At 38.2% G+C, this 14,063-nt stretch overlaps 2 protein-coding genes across 2 annotated transcripts; one reads left to right on the top strand and one right to left on the bottom strand.

Annotated features, from left to right (window-relative positions):
• Positions 1-333: 333 nt before the first annotated feature.
• Positions 334-899, top strand: pmchl (pro-melanin-concentrating hormone, like). The gene has a single exon (XM_057324421.1). The coding sequence runs from the start codon at positions 380-382 to the stop codon at positions 752-754; it is 375 nt and encodes a 124-aa protein (XP_057180404.1). The 5' UTR covers positions 334-379; the 3' UTR covers positions 755-899.
• Positions 900-9,986: 9,087 nt separating this feature from the next.
• Positions 9,987-13,164, bottom strand: ccnb1 (cyclin B1). Its single transcript, XM_057322357.1, has 9 exons — positions 12,478-13,164; positions 12,029-12,169; positions 11,837-11,938; positions 11,344-11,526; positions 11,112-11,270; positions 10,785-11,021; positions 10,571-10,711; positions 10,390-10,500; positions 9,987-10,298 (listed from the first exon to the last, which is right to left on the bottom strand). Exons 1-9 carry the CDS (start codon positions 12,697-12,699, stop codon positions 10,197-10,199), a joined length of 1,398 nt encoding a protein of 465 aa, XP_057178340.1. The 5' UTR covers positions 12,700-13,164; the 3' UTR covers positions 9,987-10,196.
• Positions 13,165-14,063: the final 899 nt, after the last annotated feature.

The raw sequence follows: 14,063 nt of genomic DNA, 5'->3' as shown, positions 1-14,063 counted from the left end.
GACTTTTCAACAGGTCCGTAATCCTCTCATATTGTTTCAAAGTGTGAAGATTCTGGAATTATATCTCCTCTTAAGATGCCCACTCAGGGGAGCCCTGTGGTCAAAGTGTTGAACACAAAACACGTGGCAGGGAATCTTTAATCACCTTTCAACCAAACAAAACACTTGAGCTCTGTTAGGGGTCTCATCAGTGTATTTTTTGGGGGTTGTTTTATGTTATTTGCCACATACCCATGACCTCATGTCATGACAGCTCTAAGGTAACATAGCACCTTTCAGACGACGACCATATATAAGGGAACGGATGGGACACCATCATCAAACCACCTTGCAAGGAAAGACCAGGGACACCAGCTGAACCGCATCCGCAAAGTCAAGAATGAAGCTCTCCCTCGCAACCATCCTCATGACTGTCGCACTTTTGTCCGAGTGCCACTTCAGATCCGCGGCGATCCCCATGACCAAAGCTGATGAGATGGAAACAGACCAGCAAGGCTTAAGCGAGAGCTTCGAGGAGAACGATCTAAGGTCCGGACCGGGCGGCTCCAAGATCATCGTGGTGGCCGACTCCAATCTGCTGAGGATGCTCAAGTCACTGGACAGAGGAGCGCCTCATCTCAGCCTCCTTGAGAACATGCTCAGCACAGAGCGCAGAGATATTAGTTCGGACCCGAGCCCAGGCATCGCCATCATCAGAAGGGACACCATGAGGTGCATGGTGGGCCGAGTGTATCGACCATGCTGGGAGGTCTGAGTTTTCTGGGATGCTGAGGAGAAGAAAGAGAGCTGCTGATATCAACATATTTGCCCTGCCCTGATCTATTGTTGCTTGGACAGAATACAAATGTTAATGCCATCTATTTGAACTGTATGTCTTGTGAATAAATGCTGAAAATATTACACTACAAGGTCTTGTCTGTTTTAATCTTACATTTTTCTGTCTTCATTGATGTTTTTCTACGAGGTTCAAATAGTGCCATGAATTTTTTTTTCATGTTTTGACATTTTCGAAATATTTTACATTATACAAAAGTAAGAGCGTCATCTTTTCTATGGTAAAATATTTTCTCTTAGTCTCCAAGTAATATGGGGAGACATCTTTAAGTAAGGCATTTGAAGGTTGACTTTTCAAAAGCGTACTCTGTGGCTGTGCGGCGTTATGAAAATATTGCTCTGTTTACTTGAGCGGTCTGACAGATCAACCTTTGACTCAACCAATAGCATGACTATGGGGTGGCACAAACGTTTTGGTGAATTGGTGACCCTCCAAAAAAGAGAGGTATGGTCCAGGTTCAAAACAGATGGTGAGGCTGGTGAACCAGCATGGCTTTTCTGGTGACGTGGATGCATGTCTTGCTTGTTCATGATGAAGAAACAAGTACACCAGAATCTACTGTTGTTGAAATTTTCGCTCCACCATTTGTAACACATTTATGGAAATTTAAATCACTTCTGTTTCATATTTTGTGATTACCAGAAATCCATTATTCTTTCTGGTAGCATTTTTTTCATCCTTCTATTTTGTCCTGTGCTCTTGGATAACCGCTTTAACCTTACCGCTTTGATTAGTGCCACACTCATCTCCGTCCAATTACTTTTCCTCTCCCACTTCGAGCTGGAGACCCATTTAATTTGTGTTCCCTATCTCCTCTCTTGGACTCTTAGGGGTCAGATACAATAGTCGAGGAGAAAATTACTCCTCACGTGGTTTCCTCAGTTCATCACAACAAACATTTGTATTCTGTTGCTCTTTTCAGATTGTAACAAAAATGTAAGTTTATTTGTTCTAGAAAAAAATGCATACTTTTCTTGATCCTTAAATCAGTTTGTTATATGTATGTGTGGCATAAATTCCGGACATAACACAATGGCTTCGTTTGCATTGTCATGTGACCTGTATGTTCTTTGACGTCTGACATGTTAACTGCAACTGCAAAAATAGGTATTTTGAAAACAGTACAGTTTATCCAAAACAAATACTTTCTTACTTTATCACATATCACAAATACATTACATATATTTGCTGCCTGGCCCACAGTTCTCTGGTGTTTTTTATTTTTAACCATTTGAATTTGAACTCAGATTCTGTGCGTGGCCTCATAAAATATACAGAAGTGTCCGTTTGACGTGTACTTCTAGATTCCAAGTTGATTGTACGAGAGTGTGAGAGGGGTACATAAATAACGTCCTACCTAAAAGTCTATATATTTTTTTATTTTATTTTACAATAAAAAGTTTATTCCATTTATTTCCTGTAATTTCTAATTTTGTATTAAATCATATTTTAGATCTGTGCACAATTAAGGTTAACTGACAAAACATTATATACAGTACTTTTTAAAATTCACTTTCTTAGGGCTGTTGAAACAAACCCAGCTGATTATTTTAATTATGAGTGACCTTCTCTATGAGGGGTTCTACCGAGAGGGAAATTAACCTTCCGTATCTTTCTAATTAAAACGTCTGCCATAATCAGACGAGGGTTAATCCTTATATTGTAGTAAAATGCTAATCCTGTCAAACACAGCTAAAATGCAAGGCAACCAATGCTGACAAAGAGATGAAAAACACTAAACTTATTTGGTTTTATGTATTTAAGGTGGCTGCTTGATGGCTGACCCCAAGTCTCTGTCACATTCTGCTACCTAGACATTCCGTAAAAGGATCGTTTACAGTATACTTTTGGGCTCTGTCTTTCATCAAAGGTAGATTACGGTGAAGTTGCTCCTTTAGTGTCTATGCACTCACAGTGTTGACAGCCAAAAGAAATCAGACTGAGCTACCTCAAATATGGAGCAACGCATGGCACTTTATTGAGGAGTTGTGTTACTGTGCAATGTGAATCATCTCAGGTGCACTTGGATAAAAGTGGAGACCATTGTGAATAAACCAATGGTGTACCTGCTAAATGTATGTGTTTGGAAACACTGTTATTAGATTGTGACCAAACCACAGTACATTTCAAACATAGTTATTATTGTATACATTTTTCAAGCTACATGAAGAGACAAAATTGCCATTAGAGACGCAATCAAGCGAAATGAGATTATAAATCAAATTGCATTCAACACTGATGAGTACAGTAGACAGTTTAGAGTATAGAACAAACCATCTTTGCTTGCAGAAAAATATTATTATAAATATATATTATTATAAATATATAAATATGATATATACTGTATATATAAACTCTGTTTAGTAAACAAATGTTGGGGTAGTGCTGCCCAGCTATTCTAAATAGTATAGGTAATGTTGCTGAACATTTGTTCTTTAAATGTCAATATTAATATGCAGCTGAGTCCACTGAGTCCTTTTCTATGACACATGCTTCCAAGTCCTTAAAACAAATCTCTGATGATTTGTTTCTGTTGTAAAAAAGTAGAATAAAAATACAGCGATAAATGATTTGCCAGAATGCCAGTGCAAGCAAACGTTTTAGATAACCCAAACACTCGCGCATGTAAAATGACAGAAAATTACTTTGGGAAAGACCCAACATGTTTTTGTGTAATTATACCTTTTTTCAGCTTAAATGAAAAAAATGTGACATCTGGAAACATTTTAGTCTTCTCTCCTAGATGTGGAGCTTTCGAAGAAAGCAATAGTATCTTATTCTTGACTAATTAAAAATACAAATACTACTAATTATGATAACATCAACTGTTCTGTTCAGTTGTGTTATCAAAAAAGACTTTTGATAACTAATTCAAGCTCTGATATACTGGGAAATACCCAAATTACTGTCCAATATAAATGTAATTAAATTTTACAAACACAACCAACAAAAACATTTGAAAATACATCTGCTCATTTACACAGTTTGAAGGGAGCTTATCTTTGCAACATTACAGTGATTCGTAATATGATATACAATTGTGCAAACACCATTCAAAATCTATCATCCATACGGCTTAACTGGACATATGGCGCCACTGTATTGAGCAATCTATCCATCATACATTCATGCATGGGGTCCTGTGGGGGATCAGCACCTCCACACCACCGGTAGCTGAACATTACATCTCATGGGATGGCATCTGGCTCTGCGGGTTTGGGTGACATCATTGGAGACAAGGCTTCTGCATAATTTATGTGCTCTGCCTTCTGCTCAGTTATAACCTGGCCAGCCAATCAGACAGGGACCTTCTCCCCAAGTGCATTAGGATCAGAGGAAACGGCCTTTATTGACTAAATCTAATCAATAAGTGCCTTTGCTTTGTGCATGAGGGGGGATACAAGACATTTTGGGAAGGAAGTAAGGGACTGGGGTTTAACCGAATTAAATGAACACCCATCCCTCAAATTTTTGACATTATGGTTCGAGATTGCTGTATTATTTGCTGCTTTAATGAAATCATGGCAAGTGACAGAAGCTCACAGATCTTGTTACAATGCACATTTGTGTAAATAAGACAATGGGGGATGTGTAGAAACAAAATACTACTGAGAGGAAAAGTTATTCTTTTTTTATAGTGACTATTTTGAGGTGTCTTACAAGTGGGAGGTATTTGCTTACGGCACATAAGAATATATCTTGTGAGGTCGTGTCCTTCAGAAAATCAATGAGTCAATAAAGGATTGCATCATTCACAATGGCAGCTTTGTGTAGATGTTTTATAAGTTTAAGTAAAAAAGAAACAACAGATAAACTAAACATTTTGGGAATGTTGCTAAATCAACTCCTATAGAAACAGGCAGATCATTCCACCATTCCACCATGATAACAAAGGTCTAATTTTCCTAATGTTGTACAGGATAAATCTTCATGACCGGTTCGTGCTGACAACATGATCAGTGAAGCTTAGCTGATCATCAATTACCACTCCAAGGTTCCTGGCTGTCCAGGAAGGTGAAATGGTTGATGAACCTAGTTGAATGGAGAGGTTGTGATGAATCTTTGGGTCAATCGAGATCACAAGCAGTTCAGTCTTTGCTAGGTTCAGTTGCAAGTGATGGTCCTCCATCCAGAGTGACATCACTCACTCAGGAACGCAGAGATGCGAGCAGATACTGTTGGATCGTCTGGCTGAAAGGAAAAGTGGAGTTGTGTGTCATCTGAATAGCAGTGATAGGAAAAGCCATGTTTCCGAATGACCGATCCTAGAGATGCCATACAGTATATATTGAAAAGAGCAGTGGTCCAAGCACTGAGCCCTGGGGTACCCCAGTAGTGAGATGTTGAGGCTCAGAGACCACACCGCTCCACTGAACCATTGGAGTGCCGTTCCCGAGACACCAATTGCCCTGATGGTTGACAAGAGGATGTTGTGATTAACTGTGTCAAAAACAGCAGATAGATCTAGCAGGATGAGTACCGATGATTTAGAAACGGCAGCTATATTAGAGAGAATGAAGGGAGTGTGCGTGTCAGAAGTTAGGACAAGTTCGTAAGGAGGCGGTGTGGAGAACTGGCTGCTGATGGCAGTAGTTTTGTTTATATGAATGAAGCAAAATCATCAGCTGTTAAAGCTGACGATGGTGGGTGGGGGCATGTGGACAAAGATGAGCAGAGAAGGTTTTAAAGAGAGTACGAGAGTCCGATGCGTAATTATTGGAAAGGGCAGACGGTGAGACACTGTCCTGTTGTTTGATCCAGGTTTCAGTAAGGGCTAGAAGATTAAGACTATAATGATTAGCAGCAGCCGTAATGAAATATAATGACATCATCTAACTAAGCACGCACATTAAGTCACATTTTTGACATTTTCACAAAATAATTTTTCTAGCAACATGATTTACTTGAACTATAATATTGAGGAAAAAAGTGGCAAGGTCCTTTGAATCCTTTATGTCAACATACAGCCATGGTTGTACAACAAATGATAATTGTTGTGTGGTGGTATAATAATTGTTAAGCATACTCTTTGTAATATATATTACTTTAACAAAGTTAAGTATTGCTTATTCATTGTTATTTTTTTTTCTAGATTGTACAATAAAAAAAATCAAATAGATGATGGTGGGAATTATGTTGTGACTATAGAAAACTAAAATCAAATGAATGCTATGTTATATTTTTGTCTTCAAAGTATTTTTTCAAAGTAATTTGCAGAATCTGTTAGTTTCTTCAGGTTTCAAGCTGAGATGCTTTTGAAACCGAACTGAAGCAGTTTCCATCTATGCTTTTACTGGCTTCATATCCGTAGTTCAAATAATCCATTTCAAAAATGTTACATTAAATACAATTTTAGTTTTTAGTGAAATATGTTTTCACAATTATGTTTTTGTCTACAAATATATAAGCACATGCCTTTAAAGGAATAGTTCACCTTCAAAAATGAATGGGTCCCCAATTGACTTGCATTGGTCTTGTGTTCATGCAATAGAGGTCAATTGGGACCAACAGTTTTTGGTTACCAACATTTTTCAAAATATCTTCTTTTGTGTTTTGCAGAAGAAAATCACACAGATTTAAAATGACAACAGGTTGCGTAAATGATGACAGAATTTTCGTTTTGAAGGTGAGCTATTCCTTTAAATCAAATGATGTTTACGTTCACAGAATACATTTTAGTCAAGTGATCCTAAACTCTTTAAAGGTATTGTATTAAATCTTTTTGTATGGCTCATTTTATCTGTGGTATACTGTATATTTAGATATTTATTATTTTCATTAAATAATTTTATTTTTTATCATTTATTATCATTTAAATACCTTTTCAAAGAAGTGGTGCTTGCCATGGCCAAAACTGGTTGCCATAATGCTAAGGGTGGGTTTCTAGAATTGTCTCCTAATGCTTTGAATGCTTTGAATACACCACCAGCTCACATTGTTTTCTGGGAAAACAATCATATGCAGTTTGTTGCCTTCATAATAAAGCTGGAATAGGGTCATAAACTACACTAACTAATTGTTTAAAACATGTTCACTGAAATCCCTCCGAATCATTCAGCAAAGAGGAGAACCGTGCCATTTTTACAGTATTGAGGAAAGTTCTGCTCAATTAATTGGACTGACACCACAGGCCTAACGTCTGTTCACACCTGGCTGAAAGCAGACACTGAGGTGAGCGCAAAAAAGAACACTTTCTTCCCTTCATACGCCATAGAACAGCAGAGGTCTGTAAAGTTCAGGAAGCATATTGGGCTTTTATTTGAAAATCTATAAATTCTGAAAATGAATGCCTCTGTGTTTATTTATGCATGGGGTTCCAGGCCCGTAGAGAAACTGCAGCCCTGCTGCGCTCCTATCAGTGTCTTTCAGTCCACTCCATATGCTTGTGTCAGCACCTCATTCAAATGGGTCCTGAGGTCTGTTAAGAGATTGAGTGAAGAGACTTGCAGATAGAGGAATCAATCTCATCTCGAGTTATGGAGAATAGAGTCATCTATTTATATCTGGAACTCAAAATGAAGGTTTGCGTATAGCACATCATTCGGATTCGGCTTATTTATTACTAGTGTAGAGATTGTTTGAAATCTAAGGAACATGATTTGATCAAACCATAGTACATAGTGTTTATTTAGCATCAATGGAGAACTAATTACAGGGCCAAATACACCAAGTTGTGGAGTGCTCAATGTGAATTGCCTGTATCTACAAACTGTGTGCACGATGTGTTCAAAGCCATCAGTGCACAATGAAACATCAATTTCAGCGCTGTAGCTAAATTGTTGAACTACGGCTCTATGGCTCTTTTCTTTACGAGGGCTCTGTCTTGTAAACTGATCTCACTGCCCAGTCATGACCTCAGCCTGCAAGTATGAGTTCTCAGCCTGGACCTGCATTTACTGGCTCAGCCTGCCAGAAAAACTGAGACTCATTATCACCAGTCCCGCAGGAGCACAACCACCACGGGCGGAGCAAAGGAGATAAGCTTTATCCTTCATAACAAGGAAGCATTCATAGTCAATTTGGGAAACAGCAGTGCTGTGTCTCACACATAACCTACTTTTCACATGCGGATATGTGATTTACATACAAAATGTCTTTAATTTAATAAAAAATTGTATTTCTCTCAAATATCTTATTTACGTGGAATTTAAATGTAGTTTTATGCTTGATTATCTAAGATATTTAATGAAAGATTCCCACTGCGATAACTAAATTTGATAACGTGTTAATTAGAAATGTATTTATTTGCTTGTTTCTTTCTGGTCAAAAATAGTAAAAAAGATGCAATATTTATATGACTTATGTAAATATTGACTGAATTATGACAATAGTACGTTTTTTTCCACAATGTTTGACTATCTTCAGCAATGTTGCGAGATTTATTTAGTGCCGTTTAAGTAATGGATAAATGAGACTTCTTTAAATACTTTATTTGATGGCAAAGAAACCATCACAACACCACCCACCAGAATTAAATATCTGTGATGTTTTTTGAAGGTGATCAAAGAATATGGGGCCTGCATACAACAGCTCTAGCCTATATACTCGGGTCTCAAAAAACGATTTAATACATATGGAAATTTGTCATTGAAGACTGTCCATTGACGAAATAGACCAACTGTATAAACTGCAAGTAGAGTGCAGACATCACTTATGATATTGCCAGACACCTACAAGAGTGGGAGGGGTAAATGAGGTTGCCAAAAGGTCACGGATTATTCAATTGCAAAACAAAATAGAAAACTAGATACATTAAAAAAACAAGACTAACAAATGTATATTACAAAGCAACAGTTATAAACTTACGAATACCATCAAATGTGAAAATAGGCGTGGTTTACTTCTGAAGTTATTACAAAGTGAAAGGGTGCCACCTACAGGCAGGAATATGGAATTACAATTTACAGGAACTTCAAATCTGCCTCACATTTTCTTCTGTCGGACGAGGTAGACATTTCGCTTGATGGGAAAAAAGTACTGAAAAGCATTGGCAAAAAGAAAACCGAAGCATCCAAACAACTACCTCATGTAGAATGTGCATGTTTTGGTCTTTTAAGCAATTGAGAAAATGACAGGACATACTGTGGGCCAAATTGATGTTGGAAAGACCTAATAAAGGGCATTTAAGCCATTGCTGAGAAAGGAAATTGGGCGGTCCCAGAGTAAAAACTGTAGAAAGGAAAGCATGCATACACAAAAAAAAAAAATCAAGGGATACTTTAAAATGAAAATAGTGTCATTATTCTATAGTTATTAACTTACAATGTTGTCATTTTAAGCCTGTGAAATTCTTTCCTCTGCAACAAGATATTTTGAAAAAAAAAAAAACTTTTGGTCCCCATTGACTTCTATTGTATGGACACAAACGAAGTCAATGGTTTTCTGTTATCAATTTAAAATATAATTTGAGCCCTACAGAAGGCATACAGGTTTGAAATGACAAAAGGGTAAATAACAATTTATATCTTGAAGTTGAACTTTTCTTTGAGACCACTGGAACTTTAATCAACATTTCTTAATGTCTAGTGGCCATTTCACTTCAGTCAGTGCCTGAATTTGTGGCAGGAATGACAACGTCTTCAAAACAGCAATGCAAGAGACATGAAAACTGTGCTAAAGATTGAGGTATTCACAAAACTATTTTTGAACTTTCCCCAATACATAAAATTACTGTTGTATTGCTTAAGTGAATATATGAAGAGTTTGGATCCAAATTAGAGAACTCCGTTTGAGATTAAAACTGTGTACATTCCAGTTAATATCAGACTGCAGTTGGTTTGTTTTGATTTAAAGCCATAACTTACAGCTAACAAAAAAAAGATAAAGTCTTCATAGACGCTTAATTTCTTTGCAGTATTAGGGGTCCAAAAAATAAATAAATAAATGTCTGTCGTCATTTTGACAGTTTCCATTTTCTGCAAATTAGAATGTCTAAGCAATATTGTTAGCAGTTCACAGAATAAATTTTCCACTACAGCACAGCAACAAAACCATCTTAAAAGCAGTAAATAAAAACTGATGTTTTTCACGAACTTTTAGAAAACCTTAAAATGGTCCACTTACCCAACTACACAGTGTTTTATCATCAAATACCTGTAGTGAATGTGATGGTTAGAGTACAAGTACTTAAGAGTAAGACAAACTTTGAACTTAAAACTTTAAAAGGTTTATTTGAAGTTAAAAATGTACAAGGTTGCATAAAGACATTAAAGATCACTTTTGCTCAAGACCATGGCAGTGCAGAAAAAAAAAAACTAAAACATTTGTGAAACATTAAAACTTGCAACAGTAAAAGCTTGCATAAGTTACAATTTTTACAACGCAGCACATAGTGCTTAAATCTCTTCAAAATAATCCCACACTAAGAGATTTGCTGGGCCAGCTCTTTGATAAAGGATGATTTAAGATGAGAAATTGAGGCAATTCTCATCTGCTTCTGACTGGAGTATTTGTTCTTCACAGCCTGAGGAAAAGAGCAAACACTTTTAATGTCACAGCAAGTGCAAAACCTCAACACAGCTACTTGAGCAGTCAAGTAGGCCCAAGGCACTCACCAGATGCTTTGAAAGCCCCTCATTGACCCGCACAACATTCTTTGCAATATGTCTCATCACAGGAACCAACGCATCTTCAGTGTAGCCCATGTAATGCTGAAGAGTAGGGGTCTGTAACATGTCAAGAAGAATTGTTAAGCAACATGCAAAAGCAAAATTGGACAAAACAAACTCAACTTACCCATTCTCCACAGTTGAACACCTTCAGAGTCAGGGCATAAGCTGCACTAGCCACTTGGGAAGGAGGAAAGTGGACCATGTCATAGTCAATCATGGTAAGCTCCAGGAAGTACTTCGCCAATGTGTGATGCTCCGCTGTCACCTAAAAGAAAAAAAAAAAAAGTATTCTAGCAAATAAGACTTAAACACCCAGAAGACAAAGTTAAGTTCTTTACATCTCCAATCTTTGAAGCTCTCCTGAGGAACTGCAGGGGCAGAGGTCTTCCAAAATTGAAGTCAAGAACCCTCAGGATCTTCATCTCCATCTCACGGATCTGAGAAGTGGTGTAGGCACGGTCAGTCACAAAGGCAAAGTCTGCAATCTCTGGTGGGTACATCTCCTCATACTTGGAAGCAATGAACATGGCTGTTACACCAACAAGCTGCAGTTGCTTCTTTGGAACTACATTATCCTGATTGATCAGAGCCACAAGAGAAGTTGCACATTAGAAAAATTCATGAGCCACAGGAATACAATATCTATAGAAAATTCATCATCTTACCTGCAGGAAGCGATCGATGATGGCGACAGTCATGTACATGGTCTCCTGCAGAAGCCTAAACTTAATCTGGACTTGGACGAGCCAGTCAATAAGAATGGCACGCATATTTCCTGTAACCTCGCCCCCTTCCAGATATCTTTGCTTAACAGCTTGCGCAGTCTGCAAGAACAACAAGTTATATACGGCCTGACACAGCTCATCGAAATCATTCAATACAGCATGTGTGGCAAACCTCAAGCTGGCAGAGATACTGATAGATATCCTTGACATATTCACTGCAGAGCATGGGATTATCATAGTCATCTGCATCCACATCCTTAATATTAAGCAGAACGTCAGAGAAAGCCTGACACAGATCATCTGAAGCACAGCCGGAGGTCTCCATGGGAACAGGAGAGGAGGGCTCAGACAAAATCTGTGATTAAAGAAATGCCAGCCAACTTGTTTTAGGAATTATTTTATTATAAGTTAATTTCATGCAATGAAAAGCCTACCAACAACACCATTTGAATGGTGCAATACACATTGTTTTGGCTTTTAAGTAACCTGAAGGAAAAAAAAAGGCCAACTCCAGCCCGAGAAGGCTGACTGGTTTTAAGGGGGGGGGTGGCCACCTTAGTGGGTCAAGCTGGAACATCTTGGGCTTTTAACAAACTTTCTGCCGTATCTAAAAAGGTGCTTTTCAATTTAAAAATACATTATTAGGCGTCATGCAACCGACTCACCTGAACGTCATCCTTCTGAACTTTTGGAGATCCCTTTTTGGGCTGTTGAACCGCAGGCAACTTCTCGGCTACGACCTCTGGAACGGGTGCAGCCTTCACATCCTGGATCAGAGCAATACAAGGTAATCGTTAGGGTAGAGTAAAACTTGCAAAAAAGAGCAACGCCGAAATAAACAAACAAAAAAAAGTTACCTTTTTCCTCAAAGCCTGTCGTGCCTGCGGGTTGTTGCCGATCTCCCCCAGCGCGGCCCTTGGTCTCAGTGCGGGCTTGTTCGCTACAACTGCTTTCCCAGGCAGAGCGTTCTGATTCTCGCTGCTGGCCAGGCGAGTGTTCTGATCACACGAAAGACATTAAAATAGATCACTTAAAAGACTTGAACGGCAGTCTTTCGAGCAAAGATAACTGCTCGAAAGTAAAGGAGCAAGTGTATAGAAAACAAAATACCTAAACAAGTATAATTTAAAGAAAAGTGGAGAACTAAACGAGACAATTTAGCCACCACGTTTCGTTTGAATTAGAAGAATGCATTTACCATTTATATACAACTCAAACAAATACGTCGAACTAGAGCACTGACTATCTGCACATAAGAAAAAAGCATGGCTTTCAACAATTTGAAAATGCAATACAGAAAACTTACTCTAGTAACACGGAGAGCCATTATTTTCAGAGGCTTGTGGCTGTAAATCGATGAACAAACTGTTTGATTCCGCTCAAGCGAACACGATGTAACACTGTTTCTGCCCTTCGGTTTAAATCGTCGCTCTTTCGAACTTGATTCGCTGCGTTCGAAAATCATTTGCAATGTGATTGGCCGAACCGCGCCTGATTTCAATGCGTTTCCAGGACAACTAACGATCATGTGACGGCAGGGGGCGGATTCGATTTAAACGCGTTCTTCTTCTATAATGCTGTATAGTGCCGCATGCTTACTGCCATCTTTCGCTGTGGGGCAGTTGGACGACATGAGAAATGAGAGCAATGAGGTAGAGCATTTAGCATTTTCTCTAAACAAATCGATTAGCAATAGGCTAAGTTATAATATATAAGTTATTGTTTTTATAATCTTTGCAGTGTGTTAGTCAAGTCAATGCAAAACAAGCGTGCTTTCTTTGATGTTGTGGTAAATGTGGTCTCTGCAGACCCACAAATCTTTATTTTCTCATGTTTATATTTCATTTTTCTCCTGCCATTTTTTTCTTTTGCTACTGGGGTGAAATATGATACTGATAGATAACATATGCTCTGTTAACCCTGGACTAATACAGAGAAAATACCTTATACCTTAATAATTTACTTAGGTTAAAATCCCAGTGAAATTAAAAATTACAATGCCTATTTTTTCATGAAATATTACAGCAAATAGTTTATAAATATGGGTCATTCCCTTCCAAAAATGTGTGTGCCCTCATAATCTTCAGTTAAAGGGGTGATATGACGGGGATTAAAACGAATATTATCGTTTGTTTTAGATGTAATGCAATGTGTATAAACGATTTAAGGTTCTAAAACGCTGTATTTTCCACATACCGTGCATGTTTGTATCTCCTCTTTGCCCGCCTCTCTGAAACACAGATTTTTTACAAAGCTCATCGCTCTGAAAAGTGAGGTGTGCTGTGATTGGCCAGTTAACCAGTGCGTAGTGATTGGTCGAATACTGCAAGCGTGTGACGGTAATGTAACGCCTCTTATCATATTTGGAACATCAGGTTCCAAAGCAAGTGTACTGACAGGTACACCCACCTTACTTGCGTATACATTTGGGCGGTCTTAATCAAATCATACCACGAACTGACGTTGATTTGTGGGGGTGTGGTTACACAAGGCGTTTCAGGCAGGTCTGGGTGAGCATTCGCTTTTAGATAGAATGCGTCTTTTGTTCCGACACTTTAATTTTTGCAATTTAACGTGTCTAATACATGCATGAGCAACTTATAACACACCAAAGACACAGAAAAACACATATTCGCGCTATTTGACCCCTTTAAAATCTGAAAATGCACTTCCTTCCTGTAATGACTATCCATCTTAAATGACGCATGTTAGAAGGCTTGGGCGGAGCATCAGATAACTCCTCCCCTTCAACTGTCAGTCTGATGCCAGTTCCATTAAAAAATGCAACGGTTGTTTTTATACATCCAATCAAATCGCAGAGAAAGACGAAAGCCATGCCCACTATTTTTCTCATTCGAAATTCAATTTCACTCGGAAATATAATATATGTCA

This window comes from Triplophysa rosa, linkage group LG2, assembly GCF_024868665.1.
Source record: "Triplophysa rosa linkage group LG2, Trosa_1v2, whole genome shotgun sequence".
Classification (NCBI taxonomy): Eukaryota; Metazoa; Chordata; class Actinopteri; order Cypriniformes; family Nemacheilidae; genus Triplophysa; species Triplophysa rosa.
The sequence above is the reverse complement of the archived record's forward strand: the minus strand, read 5'-3'. Positions and strand labels throughout refer to the sequence as shown.